This window comes from Thermobia domestica, chromosome 2 (assembly GCF_964235325.1).
Source record: "Thermobia domestica chromosome 2, izTheDome1.hap1.1, whole genome shotgun sequence".
NCBI classification, from domain to species: Eukaryota; Metazoa; Arthropoda; class Insecta; order Zygentoma; family Lepismatidae; genus Thermobia; species Thermobia domestica.
In genome coordinates this window covers 7,108,593-7,131,345 of record NC_137455.1, presented here as the reverse complement: position 1 = coordinate 7,131,345, position 22,753 = coordinate 7,108,593, and the positions used below count along the sequence as shown (strand labels likewise).

At 36.1% G+C, this 22,753-nt stretch overlaps 1 protein-coding gene across 1 annotated transcript in view; it reads left to right on the top strand.

Moving 5' to 3' along the window:
* Window positions 1-3,840: 3,840 nt before the first annotated feature.
* The window catches only part of Pgi (glucose-6-phosphate isomerase), a 35,814-nt gene continuing 16,901 nt past the window's right edge, over window positions 3,841-22,753 (top strand). Inside the window, exons 1-7 of the mRNA XM_081738312.1 lie at window positions 3,841-4,204; window positions 10,514-10,607; window positions 12,885-13,076; window positions 14,501-14,581; window positions 15,744-15,959; window positions 17,405-17,644; window positions 20,692-20,831. Of these exons, the coding sequence (XP_081594438.1) occupies window positions 4,074-4,204; window positions 10,514-10,607; window positions 12,885-13,076; window positions 14,501-14,581; window positions 15,744-15,959; window positions 17,405-17,644; window positions 20,692-20,831 (1,094 nt within the window). The 5' untranslated portion in view covers window positions 3,841-4,073. The remainder of the gene's footprint in view (window positions 4,205-10,513; window positions 10,608-12,884; window positions 13,077-14,500; window positions 14,582-15,743; window positions 15,960-17,404; window positions 17,645-20,691; window positions 20,832-22,753) is intronic.

The following is a 22,753-nucleotide window of genomic DNA, read 5'->3' as shown; positions in this document are numbered from 1 at the left end:
CTCCTCAATAAAAATTTGCAGAGGTAATGTTTAACCCAGAGCCGCCTCTACGTAATATGCCACCCCGTACAGTACAGAAAATGCAAATCTTAAAAACCACGATTTTAAGTATTATACCCCATCATGAACAACGAAAGGCAGGGAAACAACACTCGCACTCAGAAAGGCCTAAAGACTACAAAGATGACAATCTCGTTGTGTTGATTCTTTTTTTCTGTAAATAACCATCTATTATGTTAGTGAAAGATAAAGTAAACACAACTGCAGAGGAAACATGGTAATTCTTTGTATAGAATTCAATATCGTGCTTCAATCTCAGTATATCAGTTTGCAATTCCAACGCAACCAGGTCTGTTGTTTTTATTTCTTGATTTTCCTTCTAGATATCTGTTTTTTAATAATTGTTTCCACCTTCAATGATAAGGAAAATGTTTGCGACAAAGACAAGACTAGTTTTCATATCAAAATTGTGATAACTAACTAAATGGAACAGGTGTTTGCTACTATTCGAGAACCGAGTTCTTGTATTTGACAACACTCAAGCAATTCATTCTGGGATTTGTTTGACCATTTGCTTTAGCACTGTCCATGTGACCTTAAACTAATGCAACCTAAACATAATTTATGAATGTAGTATTCAAATAGAAGGTCAGCTTAGCAAATTTAACTACCATAATCATGAAGTCTGTTTCGAACAAGGAATATTTATTTTAAAATAATATAGGCCTAGTTATGACAGATTCTACCGACCCTCGAAACTTGCCGGCTCGTGCAGATGCACATGTTGCACATATGATAGATCCGACCCTGGGATAACCTACATTAAGTTGGGTTTTTATCATGTCTCTTTCATTAAGGGTCGTATCCTAAGTAAGCAGGGAGTTCAAAATTTTAAGCCAAAAAACTAATGAATTTTACTGCTATTTTTTCAGTGAAATACGTATCCTAAGGGGAAAGAAGTTCAAACAATTTCCATAAGCATATTCTCACCGTGCGAAGAACGGACATTTCACCTAGTTAACAATAAACATTGTGAAAAAGTTTCTAGTAGGAAGTCGATATAAATATTTAAGATAAATACACGCACTTGTCTGGTAGAACCCCATACTAAACCGCAGGCTAGATCTGAGAAAGAAAATATCTGGATGAGCAAGATTTTTAGATCTAAGACATACGAAGTAAGAACGTTGTACGTCGTAGATACATATTCAGTCGATGTAGAAGCGTGTGATTAAAATTTATTCCAAAACATTTTTTCTTTTAAATTTGCATTACCTTTACCTTAACCCCCTCTCTCCACTTCAACGACTATCATGTACTTGAAGTTTCAAAAGTTACGTCAGATTATGTAACCACGAGATCCGCCCCTCGCCCCAATTTTCTGTCACGCAGGCCGGAATAAACTTGTAATTAAAATCAGTGCTGTTTATTTCCAATATGGATATCCAAACAACAAGAATAAGCAACAATTTTATAATCAGAGACTTATATCGAATAATAGCGTAGCGAAAGATTGAGTAAAATAATAAAAGAAATTGTATTATTTTCAAATCACCGTTCTTCAGTAGCAGACGACAAATAATTTGCGTAATATCGTGACGCTCAAGACAAGGTATTTAACAAGTATTGCCATCTACAAGTAAAGGAAAAATTACTAGTAATCCATCCACGTATGACGTGTCCACATGAAAATGAATTTAAGTTTTACTAGTACAATGTTGGGTAGCAATAGACTTCAATCACTATAGCAGAACTTGATTGATCGATTTAGGAAACTACTCGAAACTATTTGTTCCCGTCATGAAAAAGACCATGACGTTATAGGCATATTCCGTAACGGTTTGCGTATACGTAGCTTAAAATTTCCGATTTAGTTAACGATATTATAGCATTTATAATTACTTTTTTGTGTTATGTTGTTGTACGCGGAACTTTCCAAAGACTGGTGCGGAACGACCCCTCCCCCTGTAAGTCATTTATCTCCAGAAATGCAGGAAATACTTATGATGGAGATTTTTTTTTTTCGGACAAGATTTTGTAAAACGTTTACAACGGTTTTTTTTAATGTTTCATAAACAAATATTCCATTAGCAACCACACAATATGACTTAATTGGTTTATTTCAGAGGAACCCAGAAAGGGTGGTTTTCTTCGGACAAATTGGTTCCGAAAGCTAATATTTCGGAGTGTTAAAATTTTGTTAATATTTCATGAATACAGTAATATTATTTAAGGAATAACTGCTGTATGATATGATTCATGATTTAATTAATTAAGAGCGAGAAAGTTTAGTGAGGTAAGCCGTACATTATTATTATTATTATTATTATTATTATTATTATTATTATTATTATTATTATTATTATTATTATTATTATTATTATTATTATTATTATTATTATTATTATTATTATTATTATTATTATTGCCGCGGCCACTTAGTGATAAAGCGATCATTTCTAATCCGAAGATACCTTACCACCAACTAGTATTTGTGATGGATAAGCACCGTACCGTGTGCATGGGTTTTCTTGAAGTTCTTCCATTTTCACCCATTTTCTTCATTCCACAAATTCGCCCATTATAATCACCGTCTCCATTAGTCTCGAAACGAAAAGAAATATTTTAGCTCATGGTTTGAAGGTAACTCGACAACTTCCAAGTTTGGATAAAATTTAGAGACATTTCGAGAAATTATATGTAAATACACATATATTAAAATTATTTTAATTTCAAGAACATTCATTAAGATAAGTGGCGTATTTAAGGGGGGCTTCCGGGCTTTGTCCCTCGAAATTTTATTTACTATATTAAAATAAATAAATAGCTTGCAGAACTTTCACATTTCCAGGAATAAAGTTAGCAAAGTCCCCTCGGAACAAAATCGTAAATACGCCACTGATTAAGATACTTAACATCGCATTTTGGGGAAAGGGTGGATTCTCAGACACCGTCCTTCCTGTACCACTACTTGCACACAAATAACAGTGTTCTTAAAATACCAGGGGCAGCTTTAGGATTTTAATTTTGGGTAGGCTTGCTCCCTCGGTTATGGATACATATACACATTCGATTGATTAATGACAGTAGGATATTATTTTTACAGTTGGTTGTGGTCGATGCTATTTGTTAAATAATTGTCTACCATTAATATAAATAGTGGAAAATATATTTCTTTTTATTGTTTCTTTTAGCGTTTATATATTTTTCAAAATTTCTGGGTAGACCTGTGCCTACCCAACCTACCCGCTAAAGCCGCCAGTGTAAAACACACTGTACAGAATGGGAAGACAAAAGTATGGCGACTTTTAAATAAGCTTTGTATCAACAAAATAATAATTATTGTTAATTATTGTTGAAGACATTCGATTTGGACAGATTTTTTTTTTTTTTTTTTGAAATTTAGAGTTACTTTTCAGTACTGAGGTTATATGAAACATTAACCTAAGCTTTTATCACAATAATGAATTTTAGACTCCTCCACCTGAAATTGATCCCGGGACGTGAAATAAAGGCGAACCCTAGTCACTAGTCCAGGGGAGAGAGCTAGGATTTATTTTTTTATTAAATCAGAAAGAGGACGAGCTATTAGTGTCCAAGACTTTTTTCTGCTTAATAGTTTATGACTTATTATTTTAAAAACTAGAATTACGCTAGTTTATGCAATTCCCAAAAATCTTTTTAAAAATTATTTATATAGTAGTAAGCACAATTTTATGTTAGAGTTAGCAATACTGTAAGACATCATTTTTATTTTGATCTGGAGATTCTGATTGGATACAGCTGTTCAAGTCATCGTGACATCAGGTTCTGTCCTCTTTCTTCTCTTCAAGGTAATTGGAAAGTGTAATTTGCTACAAAAGCGTTGCAATCGCCTCGAAAAGTGGGATTGGCTATCGTTGATCGCGAGCGCTGCAGGCGGTGATCATCTAAATACATTCTGCTCTTTGGGTGTCTGTGCAACCAGCGCTCACGCTCGAACGCAGCTGCAAGTCAGACCGTCAGTCGCTTGATATCGTACTTGTACTGTGAAAGTAAAAACCGTTTAGATTGGAAAAAGTTAAAATTCTAAAATGGAAGGAAGGCCGCAACTTACAGAGGAAGAAGCATGGAAAAAGCTGAAAGCTTATTATGATAAAGAAGGAGCGAAAATCAACATACTTCAAGAATTTAAAAATGATCCTGGACGTTTCGATAAGTACAGGTATGTATCTGGAGCGGTAACTTCAGTTGACCTTCATTTGACTTTGTGAATGTTGACTTGAGATCTAATTAAGAGTCCTCTGACACCGTGTTATCCTTGTGGCTTATGGTGATGTAAGCAAGAAACTGAGAGAACTGAAGTGGCTATTATATCATGTAGAAGGTTATTTAATTCCAATATTTGTATATGCGTGCAAGGGGAAATTGCTGCTAGAAGGTCCCGGTGTCGCATGCTTTCTTATAATTTTCATTTTTCAAGGGACACGGTGGTAGAGCGCTTCTGGTGCGTGGGATCCCTGCTTCGATCCTCGACCAAATTAGTTTGTGGTGGACAACATCGTGTTCATGGGTTTTATCGGGTATTCCCGTTTCCTTCCACTTTCTCATTCCACAAATTCCATCATTCACCTACCATTAATCATTGTCTCCCTTATTCTAAAGAGCATATGAATAAGGGCTAAAGGGCATTGCGTGGGACGTTAAACTGGAATACTTATTTTTTCTCGTAGCGCTTGCATTTCCTCCCACATTCTCATTCCAGAGATTCTTGCATAATAATTCATTTGCCATAATCGCCCGTCTCCCTTCGTGTAAAGGACATAATTATTGGATGTTAACTGACAGATTTTATTTCATCTTCATTTTTCAATTTATTGTTCGTGGGGATTACTTCTTTAATTTTAAAAATTGAACATTTTATACTTGGTACTTGTGCAAGAAAATTGTTGGTGTGAACAGGGCCGGCCCAGGGTAATTCCCCCCCCCCCCCCTTTCTCCAGAAAGAACAAATCTCAACAGCGAACGGGAAGGAAAGATACTCGCAATCAGACAGGCCTGAACACTACAAATACAGTCTCGTTGTCTTTTTTTTTTTCTTCCTTTAAATATGATGTTTGTGAAAGATAAAACACAATCTGTAGAAGGAAGATGGTAATCCTTTTTATAGAATTCAATATCGAGCTTAAATCTCAAAATATCTGTTTTCAATTCCAGTGCAACATAGCTCTTTTTTTTTTTTTTATTTATTAATTTCTTGATTCAGTGATAAAGAACTTTTGTGACAAAGGTAAGACTAGTTTTCAAATTAAAACTGATAACTAAATGGAACAAGTGTTCTCTACTGTTTGAGAATTTAGTTTTTGTACTTGACAAAAATCAAGCAATTCATACTGGAATTTTGACTATTTGCTTTAGCACTTACGACCATGTGCCCTTAAACCAATGCGACTTAAACATGATTTATGAATGTACATTCAAATAGAAGGTGAGCTTAGTAAATTTCACTACCATCATCATGAAGTCTGTTTCCGCAAGAAATATTTACTTTAAATAATATAGTTATGACAGATTTTGCACCCCATGCAAACGCATGTGTTGCACGTATGGTAGAGGTAAATCGCTTGACGATTAGACCCCTTAAAGCTTACGAGCTCCTTCGTTGCTAAGTGGTTAGCGTACGCGCCTTTGGCGTGGGAACTTTTGTGGTTCGGATTTCACGTTAATTAGTATTTCCACGTCTCATATAGCCTCGCTGGTGAAGACACTCAAATCTTAAAGCTTACCAAAAATTCTATATTGCTTTATAGTTAAATTGCATTATTACAGCCAATGGAGGCGATCACTTGATTTATACAAATTTCCCTGATGGCAGAACTTTCTTTGTCTTTCTGCGTAAGCTTTAGTAAGTCAAAAGATTTCTGCAGGAATTCTGCAAACATTTTCTGCAGAAGAAACACTGTGGTTCTTAAAAATACTCTTCACGTGACGTAAAAAAAAAAAAAAAAAAGTTCAAACTATATTTATGCGAGTAGTCCGTCCATTTAAGACATCTAAACATAGCAGGTATGCTTTTATACTTCTGTTGGCTATTTTTTTCTCCTCTGGCAATTTTTCTGCACAGGCGCGGCAAATTTTCTGCGATTACATCGCAGATCGCGGCATGGTCTGCTATGGGGCATATTTCTGGACGTTATAGAAATCTATGGCCTTAAGCCCGTCACGTATAAGGGATGACTTCCCTCGGCGAGCACGCTATCTGGGAAGTGAGAAAGGAAGGAAATTGCCTGGAATCGGTGAGTTAGGTATCATCCCAGCATTCGGCTGATATGAATAAGGAAATCCTCATTCAGGATGGCTGGCATGATAAAAGATCTTTTTCAACCGAGTAGCCCCACCAGGAATCGAACCTGGGATCAGTCGGTAAGCGACTACGCTACATGGGGCCATTGGTGGTATTAATTACTCCGCAGTACAGGAGAGAAACCTCAAGTTATGAAACTATTATCATTGGGCTAGTCTTTTTAGTCTCACGAGAGGAAGATCCAGTGTTGCCACCACTGCTTAACAGTCCACGAATGACTATGGACCAGCCACGCAATCTTCTAACTAAAGGATACATCATCATCACCACCACGTAACTTCCATCAGTCATTTCTGGTTCTCTAAATCATAATTCGCTACTTAAAATGCTTCCCAACTACTTCACGCTTGACTATTAGACTGTTTAGAGAATGGAATTGTTTTGAAGATCAGGGTTCAAAAGTACTGTACCATCTTGAACAGTTCATAGGAAAATAGGGAGATAAATTTTATTCTATCATATATAACCATATTCGAGGTACAGGGTTCTGTGGCAGTGGGTAGCACTGGCGTCTCTAGGGGTGAGACAGACTGAGCAATATCCCTCCTATTAGTGGTAAAAGGTCGGTGAGGCGGTCGTGATCGCTCCCAAACATAATTTCTATAGAGAATTGTATTTTAAATGTAGGAGATATATTTTATTTGTTTGCGGGGGATTAAGTTCTGAGAGCCCCGCCGAGTCAAATCAATGTAGTAAGTAAAAAAGTTTAAGTTTTTTTTAAATCTATTTTAAGTAATTATCATATTGAAAAGCTGGCGGGACTTAACGGATTTTTTTCTTTTTGTAACAAGCTGTAATATTTTAGTCTTAATTTCAGAAGTTAAAAACACGAAATGGAACACAGTACAATAAGCAGTGACAAAAGCGAATGAAAAACTACTTACTTTCACCGAATGACTGAAACACGCTTCTAACTCGGAAACTTCTAGTTACATGTGTCTAAAGAATATGAACTGTTGACTGAGTTTGACCCTTCTCTAGCAGAGCAAAACGAAAAATGCTCATAATCAAAATTATGCACCAAAATCTACCATATTCAGAATGACGTTATCTGTGCCATTTACCGTGTCATGTTGAAAGATTTTCTAAACTACTTTGTTTGCTGAAAACATTTCGTCGATGATAGACGAAATGAGGGACTGAAAGACAGCAGCAGCCAGCAATGAATATTAGCTGATACGATGATGATTTCAAAGTTCATGAAATTCTGATCAATATCCAAAGAGCGATGTCAACTAAAACTGAATAAATTTTTAAATTTTTTAAAAACAAATCTTGAAAATATGAAAAGTATAAAATCATAGCTCAGGGTTATTACGGCGCTGCAAATATGCAAGTCAGGGTAAATAAACTCCAGGCTTATGTAAGCGAAATGTGCAGTCGTACTGTCATTAATGTTCATTCTTACACACATTGTTTAAATCTCGTGCTTATTAATAGTATGAGTAATATTCTTGATAGTTTTACATTCTTTTGTAGCAATGGTGGCTTTGTAGGCATTTATAGTGAGGCGCTAGTAGACATGCTGTACTAGGAATTACATCAAAGGTTGCCGGAGCAAAATTAGACTTTGAAGAAGTTGTCTGTCAGGGCTGAGGCTTGAATGCTGTTTTTGAAAGTCTGGGCATCATACAATATTGGAAGTCTTGAACAATTCAGTAGACTGTAGTGCCCCATAGCAGAATGCCGCGATCTGCGATGTGACCGCAGAAAATTTGCCGCGCCTGTGCAGAAAAGACTGCCAGAGGAAATAAAATAGCCAGCAGAAAAGTATAAAAACGTGCCTGCTATGTATAGATGTCTTAAATGCACGGACGACTTGCATTTGAACTGTTTTTCACGTCGTATAAAGCATATTTTTAGCAATCACAAGTGTTTCTTCTTCTAGAACTGACCATCTTTATTTTTTAATTTGAAATTCCTGCAGAAAATTTTTGACTTCGCAGAAAGACAGTTCTGTCATCGAGCTGTAGTGTAATATTTCACGCCAGCGGTGTACTGAAATTTTTGAAATCATTCTCTTTTTCTGTTCTGGTTGTACTTCTTGCATTCCCGTGGATGCGATTAATGCAGTCAATTTAGTCGTTCAACATTACGACCTACAAGCAGACAAAACCAATCGAGTATCTTATGAGTACAACCGGAAACTAAATTTTCAGATTACAACACCACCAATTTTAATAATGATGGCCCCGCATAGCGTAGTCGTTAACGCTCTTGCCTTCGGTGCGAGCGGTCCCGGGTTCGATTCCCGGTGGGGTCACTCGGTTGGAAAAGTGTAACACGCTTTTTCAGACCAGCCACCCTGAATGAGGTTTTCCTCATTCAGACCAGGCAAATGCCGGGGTGGTACCTAACTTACAGGTCCCAGGCCGCTTCCTTCCTTCCACAATCTTTTCTTCCTTCCCTTTCCCCGGATTGTGTGCTCGTCGAGGGACGTCATCCCTCAAAACGTGAAGGGCTAAATGGGAAGGAATGGCCTTAGATGCCGAAGGCCCAGAAATCTAAATTCTAAATCCTAAATCCAAGTTTGATAATGTGATGAATACTTCCAAGGAACGAAAGATCACTTTGCCAGATCAGAGAAAGGGGCTGGGTTTTGTTAGAAATGATGACTATTACTACTCGAACGCTGGACATAAGCATAGATTTACGAATGAAGAAAGAAAAATGTGGTTTGAAGTTCTCAACGCTGTTTCCGATAGACTCTGGAATCATTTTAATAAAGAAGTGTAGAAGAAAACTTGGATCAGTTAGTCGACATGTGCAAGCTTTCTAAGGGTGAGCTCAGTTGTGAATTGATCGTTGACACACAAAATAAAGATCTGAAAGAGGCTCAGATTTTTTCAAAAAGTTTGTTGAATCATTTCGTGAATCAAGTCTTCTACAGATGATGTATTCTAATTTGAAGAAAATGCTAATGCCACTATTAGCTATTTCAATAACTACTGGCGGCATTTTTCGAAGTTGGCGTTGGTGACAACCAAAAGTCGATCGATATTTCAAGAGTTTGGAAGGTACTGCAACTGATAGCAGTGAAAAGAATTAACAAATTTTGACCCAAGTGTCATTGACGAATGTTAATGTAGAGCGATTTCAACACTTGTTTTGTGTTCAACACATGGAAGGCAAAATTAAAATATTTGACGGAAGATTATTGGATTAGGCCTCCCGGGGTAATTTTTTCAAAATAAAACTTCTCGGATTCCTCAGTTAAGCGGTGTGGAAATTGATTACTGATTTTTTTTTCTTTTTTTCATTGAAACATTCCGCCAGGCTGCCTGTGATCAACTGCTGAAACTATATAAGGTTGTAGTGTGGTAAAACGTTAGTGACACAGTCTTGCAGAACAACAGGATGTGCAAACTCTTTTCCTTTACATGGGTTGTCCTGTAAGATAGTCTGCACGTTAGGAAGTAGTTAATGGTTAGGAGGGGGCAGATTTATGGTAGATAACAAAGACTCAGGCTCTGTTCCACGTGTTTGCAAACCCTAGAAACTCAACTGGTAGGAGATAGACTTCGAGGAGCGAGATTAACTTTTCGGGTGAAATGGAGTTTATTCATAGAAATTTTTCATCCCGTAATCATCCTAATTTCAGTTCTATTATTGTTGGAAGGGAACTGCCTAAATAGTGTTGATTTAAGCGTCGGAAACTGAATGCGGTGAATAATAGATCTGTAAGTAGTTGACTAGATGACTGGTGCCAACCCTTTCCGCTGGTCTAGTAGCTAGCGCGCGCTTTTTGTGCATGGGGTCTCCGGTGGGTGACATCACAGTGGTTCGGATCCCACCATAAACTGTAAGTCCATGTGTCATATAGGCCTAGTCTCAGTGGTGAAGGGAAACTCTAAACTCCACTTTTACCAGCCAAAAAATTAGTGGCAGCAATGGCGTACAAATATTTATCATGGAGGGAGGTTAGGAACATAAACTATTTCTGGATACATATCTTAGTATAAGATTGTCTTTTCGAAACATCTAGTTTTAGATTCGATCCCCTCCCCCTTTGCGTACGCCACTGGATGCTAGTATATATGATAATAGCAAGGAAGATGCTGAATAACTACATATATAAGAACTCGATAGGAATATTCAGTACTGTAGAAAAATGTATTTGCTTGGAAGACAAGAATTACTGTCATATATATTTTATTATTATTATTTCAGTTTGAAGATATCAACACCGAATGATGGCGACATTCTTTTGGATTATTCCAAAAATAGAATCAATGGAGATGTTCTTCAGCTGCTGTTTGATTTGGTAAGCTATAATATTGCTTATGTTAGCTACGGAACAAGTAATGTTAATAATAACCTCCGGCCTCATAAATTCCGGTTGCGCTTCAGCGTTTGAAGTCCTTCTTTTGAGAGTAAGAAGTTTTATCTAGTATTCCTTCTATACTACAAATAAGTAAGTTTTTGGCGATGTTTCACTCTCCTTCCTCAGGATATACAGGGTATTAAAAGAAAACGTTTGAAAGGTGATTCCTGACACCAAGATAAAAGGTATCGACCAACCTAAATGCATAAATGCTTCCTTTCGGGGTTATAGGCTGCTGAAAACATGAACTTGAAAGATCCATAGCTCCAAACCTATGGTACCTACCGTAGTCGGATCAAAACTTCATTTAGGAACTAATATGTGCACTACCCAAAAATACATGTTTCAGAATCCTGGTAGTTGGTGAGTACTTCAAATTATATGCCCGTAGCCAAACTACTGACGGCAGTACCGAAGGGTTCTGAAACTTTGGGTATAGGGCAGATATTTGGATAGGGCACATACTATTTTTAAGACAAGTATTGACCCAATACGGCAAGTCCCATAGCGTTTGGAGCTATAGAGCTTTGAATTTCGTTCTTTCATGTTTTCGGCAGCCTATAACTTCGAAAAAGAAGCATTTGTGCACCCAGGTTCGGCTATAGTTTCTTATCTTGGGGTCAGGAATCACCTGAAACACCCTGTATATCTCCAGAGATTACCTTAAAAATATAGGATAATAAGTAATCAATATGTATTCACTAATTGTATAACTTTGTGTACGGATTTTGCAGAGTTCTCTCATTACTTGTAGTGTTTACGGATCAGATTTTTTTAAAAACTAGATTGAAATGAGGCATTTATATAACAAAGTAATACTGAGTGCAACTTAAATCCTCTTTACGTTGCAGTTAATACGGTAAATACAACAGGATAACGATCAGTTATTACAAGATCAAGAATTCACTAAGGATTACGATTTGGTCAAGGCTGCCCGTCCAGTGGAACCAAATGCGAATTAATTTTTTTTTTTTTTTTTTAATTCAAATTTTGTGCTTGAAATTTCGTATCTTAAGCTTTTGAGAGAGATAACACATTAACTGGAAAGAAATTATTTGTTTTCTGCGATATGTGTGGTGTCTGAATAAATATTATTCCTAGTTAAGGATCTCATATTCCATTTGTAGGGGTTTGTTTCCTGTCAGGACCCATGAAGACTTCAATACCCACTTCATTCATATATATATAATATTATAATGTTTGGATAACTATAATAATATAATAAATAAAATATGACACTTTTCACAAGGCAAATGGTTTAACACACAGTTTCATGGCTTTCATCTTCAGAGGCGGCCTGCTTTCATTAGTGTGAGCAACAAAATACTAAATAATGTGCAGTTTCTATATTATGTTGATTTGTATTTTTCCGTAAACTGCTTCTACAGGCTGAGAACTTTTTTTTTTTTTTTTTTTTTTTTGCTGAAAACTTCATCGCTTCGACGGGACATAGTGCTCTATTCGCACGAGTTCGGAAGAACAAGCCCAGCATGTTGAGGTCATTCACATTCGCAATTTTTAGCCGGTCTTCGCAGGTCGAACTAGTGTAACATTGCAATTCATTTACACACATTGGGGAAATTCAGATCCAGTAAAAGTTTCCTAAGATAGCTACTGTCCTCTCCTAATCGAATTGCAGCATGTATAAAATCAATATTCTGTTTCAGTTTAGTCGGTAATTTTGGTGAATATTCTCTGTGGCCTGTGTCGGAATATTTAGGACGTTCTTAATAGTGATTAAAATTTCTTATATGTTGTAACATCCAAAAAAGCACAAAATGTGCAAACAGTTTCGAGATATTCCTTACCATCTCCTCAGCGCATCTAGGAACTTATTGTTATACTACGTTAGACATATAGCGTGTTATGTACCAAGAAGTTTTCTTTAGATGCGCTGAGAAAGAGTTAAGGTGTATCTTGAAACCGTTCGCAGATTTGTGCTTTTGGGTGCTTTGACGTATGTATCCCATTCTACCAGTTAATAAGTATTAGAATGCTCTTATTTATCTTCCACAAATGTAATCCTAGTTCTACAAATTTCTTGAATCATATTATTCAGTATACAGTGGAGTTACTAACATGAAATGTTCATTGTTTACACTTGCAATATTAAAAGGAACCATACTGTGTATATGCAATTGTTTTGAGTGCTACTGCCACAAAAGATAATTTTCCTGCGCATGTAATTCATTGTTTCACTATTTTATTTAATTGCAGGCCAAAGCACGGAAAGTTGAAGCCGCTAGAGATGCAATGTTTTCAGGTCAGAAGATAAACTTCACCGAGAATCGGGCTGTATTGCACATTGCTTTGCGTAATCGCAGCAACAAGCCAATAATCGTTGATGGGAAAGATGTTACGCCGGATGTTAACGGCGTACTCAATCACATGAAGGAATTCTGTAATCAGGTAAGTTTTTTCAATTATTATTGCTGATGGGGTAGTGAAACTATGAACACTCAAATCTTAAGAAGTATAATTTAATGAGTATTCACAAGGAGTCCATAGTTCGGTTACAATTTTAGTTACAACTTCCACCCCAAATGAAAAGCTCCACGGCCACTTGTGAAATGTATTACACCTAAGTGTTGTTTGCCATTATTGAATCTTATTTGTTAACCATTGGTGGAACCTTATCCGCAGGAGTGAAGGGGAAGTTCCACTTCTATTCGTATGTGGTGCAGCCTGTTAACTTCAGAGTATGTTTAGCGTCAGTGTGGCAAGTGCAAAGTGGCAGAATCCCTGACAGAAGTCTGGTAGACATAATCCGTAACTAAACAATCAATATTGTAATGTACCTCGTGCTTCTGTGTACAATGTCATATGTTCCTGTTTGTAAATATCACCACATATATTTACGCCGGAGTACTACATACCACGTTGGATTACTACGAGAATCAGACGACGGACCACCTGCATCTCCAAGTCACATGACAGGACAGCAACTACCGGACCGGTACCAGTTTTCTGGTCTCCTCTTCTTGCTTGCCTGAAACACTAGCAGTAACCTACCCCCAAAGCCTCGAGTCTTCTTCGGAACTCTTGGCTATTTCCTTCTGGCTTAGCCTGCTTCGAGACTCTGTCGGGATCCCAACCTCAGTTGCTTAACCTGCTTCGGGCCTCTGTGACTTTTATCCTCCCTCACTGCTTGCTTCGGAGCATTGGGGTTTCCTACGCCACTCTGCTTAGCCTGCTTCAGGGCTCTGAAAAGATTGTCCGCGACCGCATAGTCAAGGACTTCCTAATTTCTATCTTGCAAATTAAAGAAAGTATTCTATAGTATTTTCTTCAAATACTCTTATTAGAGGATTTTATAAATAAACCGGTAATGGGAGTCGACTGCGGACTCTGTTTTTATTAACCTAGCGCTACCTACCACGAAGTTTTACAGTATCCAAGAAGGTGATGCCAAGAAATCGAAGTGGTCAAGAGACCGGTTCCACCGGCCTATGCATTACCCGTCTATCCAGATTATCTCTAAGAGCATGAGCCCAATGAGTGAACGCCCCGTCGTATAAAAATAATAAAAAAAAGCTGACTTCCCCACTTACGGAAGAAAGTACTGTCTTACAGTAGTGGTAATTGAATGTACCCAGTAAAGTAATGGTTGTAATAAGAGAAGTCAGTTGCGCTTTATTTACGTCTCTTATTCATCTTTCGCTGTATGTCTAAGGTAGAAAGCGATAGCAGTTTTTTAAATTTTCAACACGGTAAATATTAAAGTATGAGGTTTTTTTTTTTCTACTCAGTTTTATTATCCAATATATTCTAGATTGATTAATCATGAACCAGCTGTATTGTACTGTGTTAATACTTCAGTTCTTCCTTTGCAGGTCCACTCGGGACAGTGGAAGGGCTACACAGGGAAACCTATTGAAGATGTGGTGAACATTGGTATTGGAGGATCAGATTTGGTGAGTCGCCAATGGAAATTAAGCAAACCTGCTAAAAACTGAGACAATGCGAATTGTGATTATTATGTGACAAAAAATTGAAAAACTAACATGTCTTTTGTCTACGTAAATTGGTAGCTTGCCCTGTATTTGTCGTTGGCCTGTGCTTCAGACAGGGTGGGCTGGTTTAAACCAGCTGGGTTAAAAAAAAAAAAAAAAAATGGTTTAAACCAAAAATAAATAAATAAATAAATAAAGAACGAAAAATGCTTTAAATCGTGTGAACCTCATGGTGACTAGTTTCCACATATCAAACCATCCGCATTACGTTTATCTACTTTTCCCCTTTTAATCAAGAGGTCCCGTGTTCAATTCTCGGTCGAACCACAACCCATCGTTCAAGTGTAAACTAAGTAGTGATTCGAGGTGTCCCTTTAAGTGAAAGTCTTCTCCGTGATAACTTGGGTATTTCATAAGGATTTAAGCCTAAACATACGAAACGAAACCAAATTATATATTTCTACTTACCTGAATGCCTGTTGTTTTATAAAGAAGCCAAGGTTGCTTCAATATATTGATAGAAATTGGCAAAATTTATCAACTGCCTACGTAGCTTCCAACATGAGCTTGGATTTGACTTTGTTTTAATTCTATTGAATGATATCTACATACCAAATTTATAATTTAATAGCCCAGTTTTAGCGTAGTGATTATACCTTGACCTTAAAATTTTACATACAAATACATTTAAAGTAATAACAGGATTTTCTCAAGGTTAAGGAGTGTTTCCCGATTTATATATAATTCTGTGTAATGTTTTTACTTGTGTAACTGTTTATCTTTTTGTCCTGAAATGACTCTTGACAATTATATTAACAAGTAGGCGTGTGTAAAGATCAGTAACTCTGTAGTTTCGCTATAGCCTAATTTTCACTAACAACTTTTTACTGAATAATCATTTACTGTTGTGTGAAATAAATCTGCACCATAAAATATAGTATTCCGTAAATAAGCTACAATTTGCGTGCATCTCTTCACTTTGTAATGGCTTGATTAAAGAGCTTTATTAAAATTAGTTCGAAAGAATCCATAATACTGTTTTGTTAGTAAGAATTGTAAACTTGATGTTTAACCTGTTTAGCTGTGCTATCACTAAGTAAATTGCCTCATGTTATATTTTCAGGGGCCTTTGATGGTGACTGAAGCGCTGAAGCCATACGCTGTTGGTCCAAGAGTTCACTTTGTGTCTAATATTGATGGAACTCATTTGGCTGAAACACTGAAGAAACTGAATCCGGAAACTGTTCTGTTTATCATTGCGTCGAAAACTTTTACGACACAAGAAACAATAACCAATGCGAATTCAGCAAAGCAGTGGTTTTTGAAATCTGCAAAAGATGTGAGTAAAAGGGCATTTTTTTTTAAAAATCTTGAATATACTGTTTTTTGTCAATAGTTTGTTTCTACAGCTACGAGAGTGGGGCCACGGTAGCTCAGTGGTAGACTGTTCATCTGGTGCTTGGGGTCTCTGGTTCGATCCCAGCTCGCGCCAAGTGAACTGTATGGTGGACAAAACACCGTGTGCGTGGGTTTTCTCGGAGTTCTCCAGTTTCCTTCCACTTACAGGATGTCTATCGGTCAGGAGAGTCACGAAAAAGTCACGAAATCAGAAAACGGTCATGAAAGTCAAGAAATTTAGCTTTTGGGTTACGATTTTTAAAAATCTGTACACATATGAGTACAGACTGGAAAATTGTGTTCTATAAAACTTCACTACCAAAAATGTCTATGGTCTGCTTCAGACGCTACCAAATTGCAAGCAAGGCACGCTTCTATCGCATGCATGAAAATTCGGCTTCAGTCTCACCTAAATTTGCTCTTGAGAATGCTACGAAATTTTATGGTTTGTTTTTTAAAGAAAAGGTCAGGAAAAAGTCACGAAATTTCATTTTGGAATTTTAGTAGATATCCTGACTTATCTTCATTCCACCATTTCATTCATGGTCTTGATCTGCCTCCTTTAATATACAGGGCATGATTCTGGAAGGTTAAACTCAGATTTCATGTTTTATATTTACAAGAGTTGGGGCTTTAATAGTGGCAAGACTGCTGCATGTAGGCTATGAAACTGTAACAGTAATTTTCGCTCATACCACACGTTAAATCGATACCTTATCTACCTCACAAAAATGGAGTCTCGTTTTTAGCGCCATGACAAGAATAGTCTCGTATGAGCTTTCGATCTAAAATTGCAAAATGATGTTAAATGATTTAATGTGCCCACGACAGAATTACTGTTAGTACTGTTATGTCCGTTGATCGCTGACGTACTTTTAACAGCGTGTTTCCATACAGCACAGCTCTTGCCTTGGTAAGTCTGTTCCATTTTTCTTCCTTGATGTTTCTATTTTTCTTCCTGTTTTTAATCTCAGTGACCAAGACTCCAGGGGAGAGTCGAAAGCTTGGAAACTTAAAGGAAATTCAGGAATTACAGAAATCTAAAAGTAGAACGTTAGTTAGCATTCCTGAGCGTGCTTTTGCGTTGTCTAAACCAAGATAACTTGGTCTGTAGACTAAATTTAACTAAATTTCGCAACTTGGTCATACTTAACGCTCTTACACGCATTAGTATGGTATTAAAGCTGATTTTGTCATAAAAAATTTTTAATGAAAAATTGCCCTGACCTGCCTCTGCGAAAGTCATTGGCATAACTTGCCTGTGATTATCCCTGGTACCATGATATTAAAATGGTCGTAAATGTTTTTGTTCTCATGGAAGAATTTAGAAATGTGTAATTGTTTTATTAACAGTAACGATAATACTGATTTTTTTTTTCCTTGCAGGATTCTGCTGTAGCGAAGCATTTCGTAGCTCTTTCTACGAACGCAGCAAAAGTACAGGAGTTTGGTATTAGCACAGATAATATGTTTGGATTTTGGGACTGGGTTGGTGGACGCTACTCTCTGTGGTCTGCCATTGGTCTTTCCATAGCTCTCTATATTGGATTCGACAACTTTGAGAAGCTGTTGTCAGGAGCTCATTTTATTGATCAACATTTCCAGACTGCGCCCTTGGAGAAAAATGTAAGTAGATTGTCATAAGAACTTTACCCCCAAATTGTGGTATAATTACTTTTTCAATTCAATATTTCGGCTGCGTTGTAAGCATCTGGCGGAAAGGTTGATTAAAAAGTGGTCAAAGACTAATTAACATGTGATCTAATTAAAAAGCATTCTGATCAGAGTTCAAAAAGATTATAAAAGAATATTTTATACATAATAAAAGCTTTTTTACTATAGCCCTGAATAGTATTTGCAGATATTTATCAAAGTTGTGTTCCCCTGAAAAGGATTGATCTTAGCCCACTTGCCCTAAGGTGTTCGCTAAGCCAATAGGATAGGGATAGTTTAGCTATTACATTTTTGGATGGTTAAAAATCTATCTCTATCTATCTATCTATCTATCTATTTATCTATCTATTTATCTATCTATTTATCTATCTATTTATCTATCTATCTATCTATTTATCTATCTATCTATTTATCTATCTATCTATCTATTTATCTATCTATCTATTTATCTATCTATCTATCTATTTATCTATCTATCTATTTATCTATCTATCTATCTATTTATCTATCTATCTATCTATTTATCTATCTATCTATCTATCTATTTATCTATCTATCTATTTATCTATCTATCTATCTATCTATTTATCTATCTATCTATCTATCTATCTATTTATCTATCTATCTATCTATTTATCTATCTATCTATCTATTTATCTATCTATCTATCTATTTATCTATCTATCTATCTATTTATCTATCTATCTATTTATCTATCTATCTATTTATCTATCTATTTATCTATCTATCTATCTATCTATCTATCTATCTATCTATCTATCTATCTATCTATTTATCTATCTATCTATTTATCTATCTATCTATTTATCTATCTATCTATTTATCTATCTATTTATCTATTTATTTATTTATCTATCTATTTATTTATCTATTTATTTATTTATCTATTTATTTATCTATTTATTTATTTATTTATAAATAAATAAATGAAAGTGACTGAGACTTCCAGGGCTCCTAGCGAGTCACTTTTTTAAGTAAAAGTTACTTTTTGGGGGCTAAAGTGACTTTTTAGTGTGATTTATGTTTTTCATTGGCAGTTTTCTAAGAAAAATATAAAAATAAATGAAAAAGACAAACTTTTTACTCATTATTCTGAAAGCTTCAGTACTTGCTGTCACATGTGAACCGTCAGCAGTCAGCTTTATTCTAACTTCAGCTTCTATTCTTTCTAAACCACAGTGGATACTTAAGCTCTCAAGGTGGGATTGAGAACCCTTCTATGTCTATTCTTTCTTCTATCATAATAGTCTGTTTTCTTCCGTAATAGTTAACGCTCCGCTCAACGTTTGTGTAGTTCATCATGTTCGTCGTGTGTTATGCTTCTTGTATGTTCTTCTTAAGAGTAGGTGATGAATTTAAATATTTCATGGCTTTGAGAACTCTTAATGCTAAGTTAAATATAATATCTGGGATGAAGAAATTCGGGAATAGGCCAAAGTGGTTCCACTTACTCAGAAGCTTCTTACATCTGCTAACTACAAAGCATACTTTAAAAAAGCCTAAGAAAGGAGGAAGCTCAAAAAGAAGTAAAGAAAAGATGAAACAAAAACCAGAGAGGTGATGGAGAAATTGACAAAAAAAAAAAAAAAAAAAAAAAAGTCATGATGTTTTGGTCACTTTTTCATGTGCTTTCGGTCACTTTTCAACTATTTACAGAAGACCAGACCACTATGAGCCCTGGACTTTATAACTCTTGAACACCCAAGCGATCTCGATAAAATTTCTTCAACATAAGTGAGGTTCGGGGCTGAGATGGTTTGTCATTTCACTTTGATGATGCAACTTAGGGAGGGGGAGATATAAAAACGATCGAAAATGAGCGACACGCTATGGAACTATTAGTGTCAAATCCATAGTTTTCGGGGTCGCTGAGATGGACAGTGACATTTCCGATGCCGTTTAAATCTAAATTCAGCCCCCATTTTAGTTTTCTTCCCGTGCGAAGAACGGGCATTCTACTAGTGTATGTAACAAACTAGAAATTAAGAGCTGGAGTACTTTGGAATTAAGATTATAAATACCAGGTACACAAGAATTAGGTAATTATAGCTTTCGTTATGAAGTAGATACTTATACTAATCACTTGGTATTCCATTGATAAGGTACTTTTGCTGTAGTATTAAGGACCCAGATAGTGTTGAAAAACATACAAACTCTTGTTTGCAATATTGTAATTTCCCATACATACATTTTTGAAAAGGTCGGATTAATTTGAGTCTATTGACCTAATGCAGTAATGACAAATTTGATACTGTGGGCTAGAACAAAATGAGAGCCATGCGTGGGGGAAATGTATTTCTTCCCCGCCCCTTTCCCTTCACTAATGCGATGGTTCGCTAAATTTGCCTAAATTGTATATTTACTGGAACATTGCTCTATTTTGGGTGATTTGCATCTTGTTCCGTGCGATTAGGAGGTACTAGTATTTGAAATGAACTGTTCTTTCTCTGGGTGTTTGAGGTTGAATTAGGGATTATAATCTCCACCAGTGGTACCAGTGGTATTATTTCAGTAAGTTTGGCCGAACATGTAAAAATTTTCTTTTCACCTCTGAATATAGTATTTACGAAAAGCAGTAGAGTATAATTGTCTAGTACTACGTTTGAAAATCTAGTATATATTTCTTTCCAACTTTTGAAGGCAATTAAGATATGATGCAGTTGAAACATAATTTAATTTTCAAATAAAATTGTTCCTTTGCGCAGGCATGTACACAGGAATTTATTTTGGAGAGGAGGGTCCTAATTCAATTTGAGGATAAATTATATTAACTTGTAAAAATCACTTCTAAAATTACATTAAATTTACAGAAAAGTCGCGATTTCGGAGGGGATATCCAGACACCCCCAAGGACTCACTCGTTGTGTACATCCTTGTCTGCGAGTTCTACGGACGCAGATATGGAAATTGGTTTCATAAACAACGCAGCTGCAGTTAAAAAAATATATAATCTAATTTTTAATTCCATTTTCTTGTAGGCTCCCGTAATCTTAGCTCTTCTGGGCGTTTGGTACCACAACTTCTACGGCGCAGAAACTCATGCTTTACTCCCGTACGACCAGTATCTGCATCGATTTGCAGCCTATTTTCAACAGGGCGATATGGAGTCTAATGGCAAGTGAGTAAACTTCCATTCTCTATGGATGAGTAACCTTTTGCAAGCATTATTAGCGTACAATAGATTAACACACAAATAATATGCCAAACGTATATTATCAACGGAGTTTCTCGATGTAAATACTTATATGGGAAGATACCTTTTCAAAAAATAATACAAATACCATCCTTCCGCAAACCACCAAGCTGGTCTTACCTCACTACACTTTTTTTTTTCTTTCTTTCTTTCAGCGTCGGAAACATCCTAAAAGATTGATACTAATTGTAAGTCAAGCTTTCGAATCAAAAGAACATCTTGATCACTTCTACATGTGAATCACTCCTCTTAATTATCTGGAAATGTGCCTGTTATGCTTAGACTGATTTTCTGTGGTGCATCACTTATAGCTTTGAAGAAGAGAAGCGGTGGTATCAAACCAATAGCTGTGGAAATGTAGAGATGCTTGTCTGCTAAGATTGTTTCCCAATGCGTGACTCATTACTCCACATTTTATCAGCACATCAATTAGGAGTTTGCATGCCATCTGGGGGACGAAACTACCATCCATGCTGCACGAATTTATTATTGATGTCCCCACACTCAAGTAAAAGCATTTTTGGAATCAACCGCGATTCTATGCTCCTTTCGGTCAAAAATAATTTTCTAACCTTACAAGTACTTTCTGTAAGGTCCATACAAGTACTTTCAGCCTAGTAACTTTTTCATAGAAGAAAATATCTCGTCACAACGCGGAGTGGAACAGGGCGATACACTAGGCCCGGCTCTGTTTGCTTTGGATCTTCAACCAATTGCAAATGATATTAATACTGAGCTGAACATTTGGTATTAGGACGATGGAACCATAGCAGGAAATACGGATGTAGTATTACATACTACATTAAACACTATTCGAACACCTGCGTCAGTTATTGGTGTTTTTTCTAAGCTACTTCAAATGCAAAGCGAGTTTTCTGGGTGCTACAAATGATCAAATTGAGAGTCTATCAGTTTTAATGAATCAGCACCAGAGGAATTCAGCTTTTATCATCTGATGCTGAAATGTTAGGCGCAGCCATCTCGGCCGATGCACGGAGTAAATTATCAAAAAAAAAAAAAAAAAAAAAATCTCTAAATTAATTTCTTCTTTTCCAAATTAGCCAAAATTTCAGCTCATTCTGCATATTATATATTACGAGCATTAAGGCTATTTAGCCCAGTAAAAATAGACCTGAAGGTGGAAATTTGGAATAACAAGCTGAAGTTTTCAGCATCAATTCTACTATATCTATATATGAACATACTAAAAGTCTCAAGAAATCACATTTGAGGAAACGGAGATATGACGTCATCAATATGGTTGCCAACCGAACTCGTCTCCCAAATCTCAAACTATTATAACTATAGATCATTTTAAGATAAGAACTTTGTTTTGGCACCGTTTATGAGAGAATACATTGGAAAGTGTTTTATAGGCTAAAGAGTTTTTGTTGCCGCCATTTTTAAATATGGTGTCATGAAGTGAAAAAATGGAATGCTCTCAATTCTGTTTTTGATGTTTAAGCTCAAATATCTCCGTAACCGCTACGAATTCTAAAAACCGACCTGAAACAATCATTATTGGTTACTTCAAGAGCTTTCCAATGAGATATGTATCATTGATGTATCTTTAGAACTAACGTAGCTAATAGCTTTTATATAATGGAAGGTATAATGCGTAATTTTCCGTCACATCAATAATAGTGATAGCGATATCATTAGATTCAATAATTTAAGAATTTCTAGGAAACTGCAGCAATATTCTGAATAGATTCTATAATATCTTTATAGTTACGATAAGATTTTATGGTTAGTTTTGTTACAGTAAAAGTGACAGTTTAATTACAGTTATAATACAGTAATGGAAGCTTACATCTTCAGGTATGCATTGTAGTTTACACATTTAT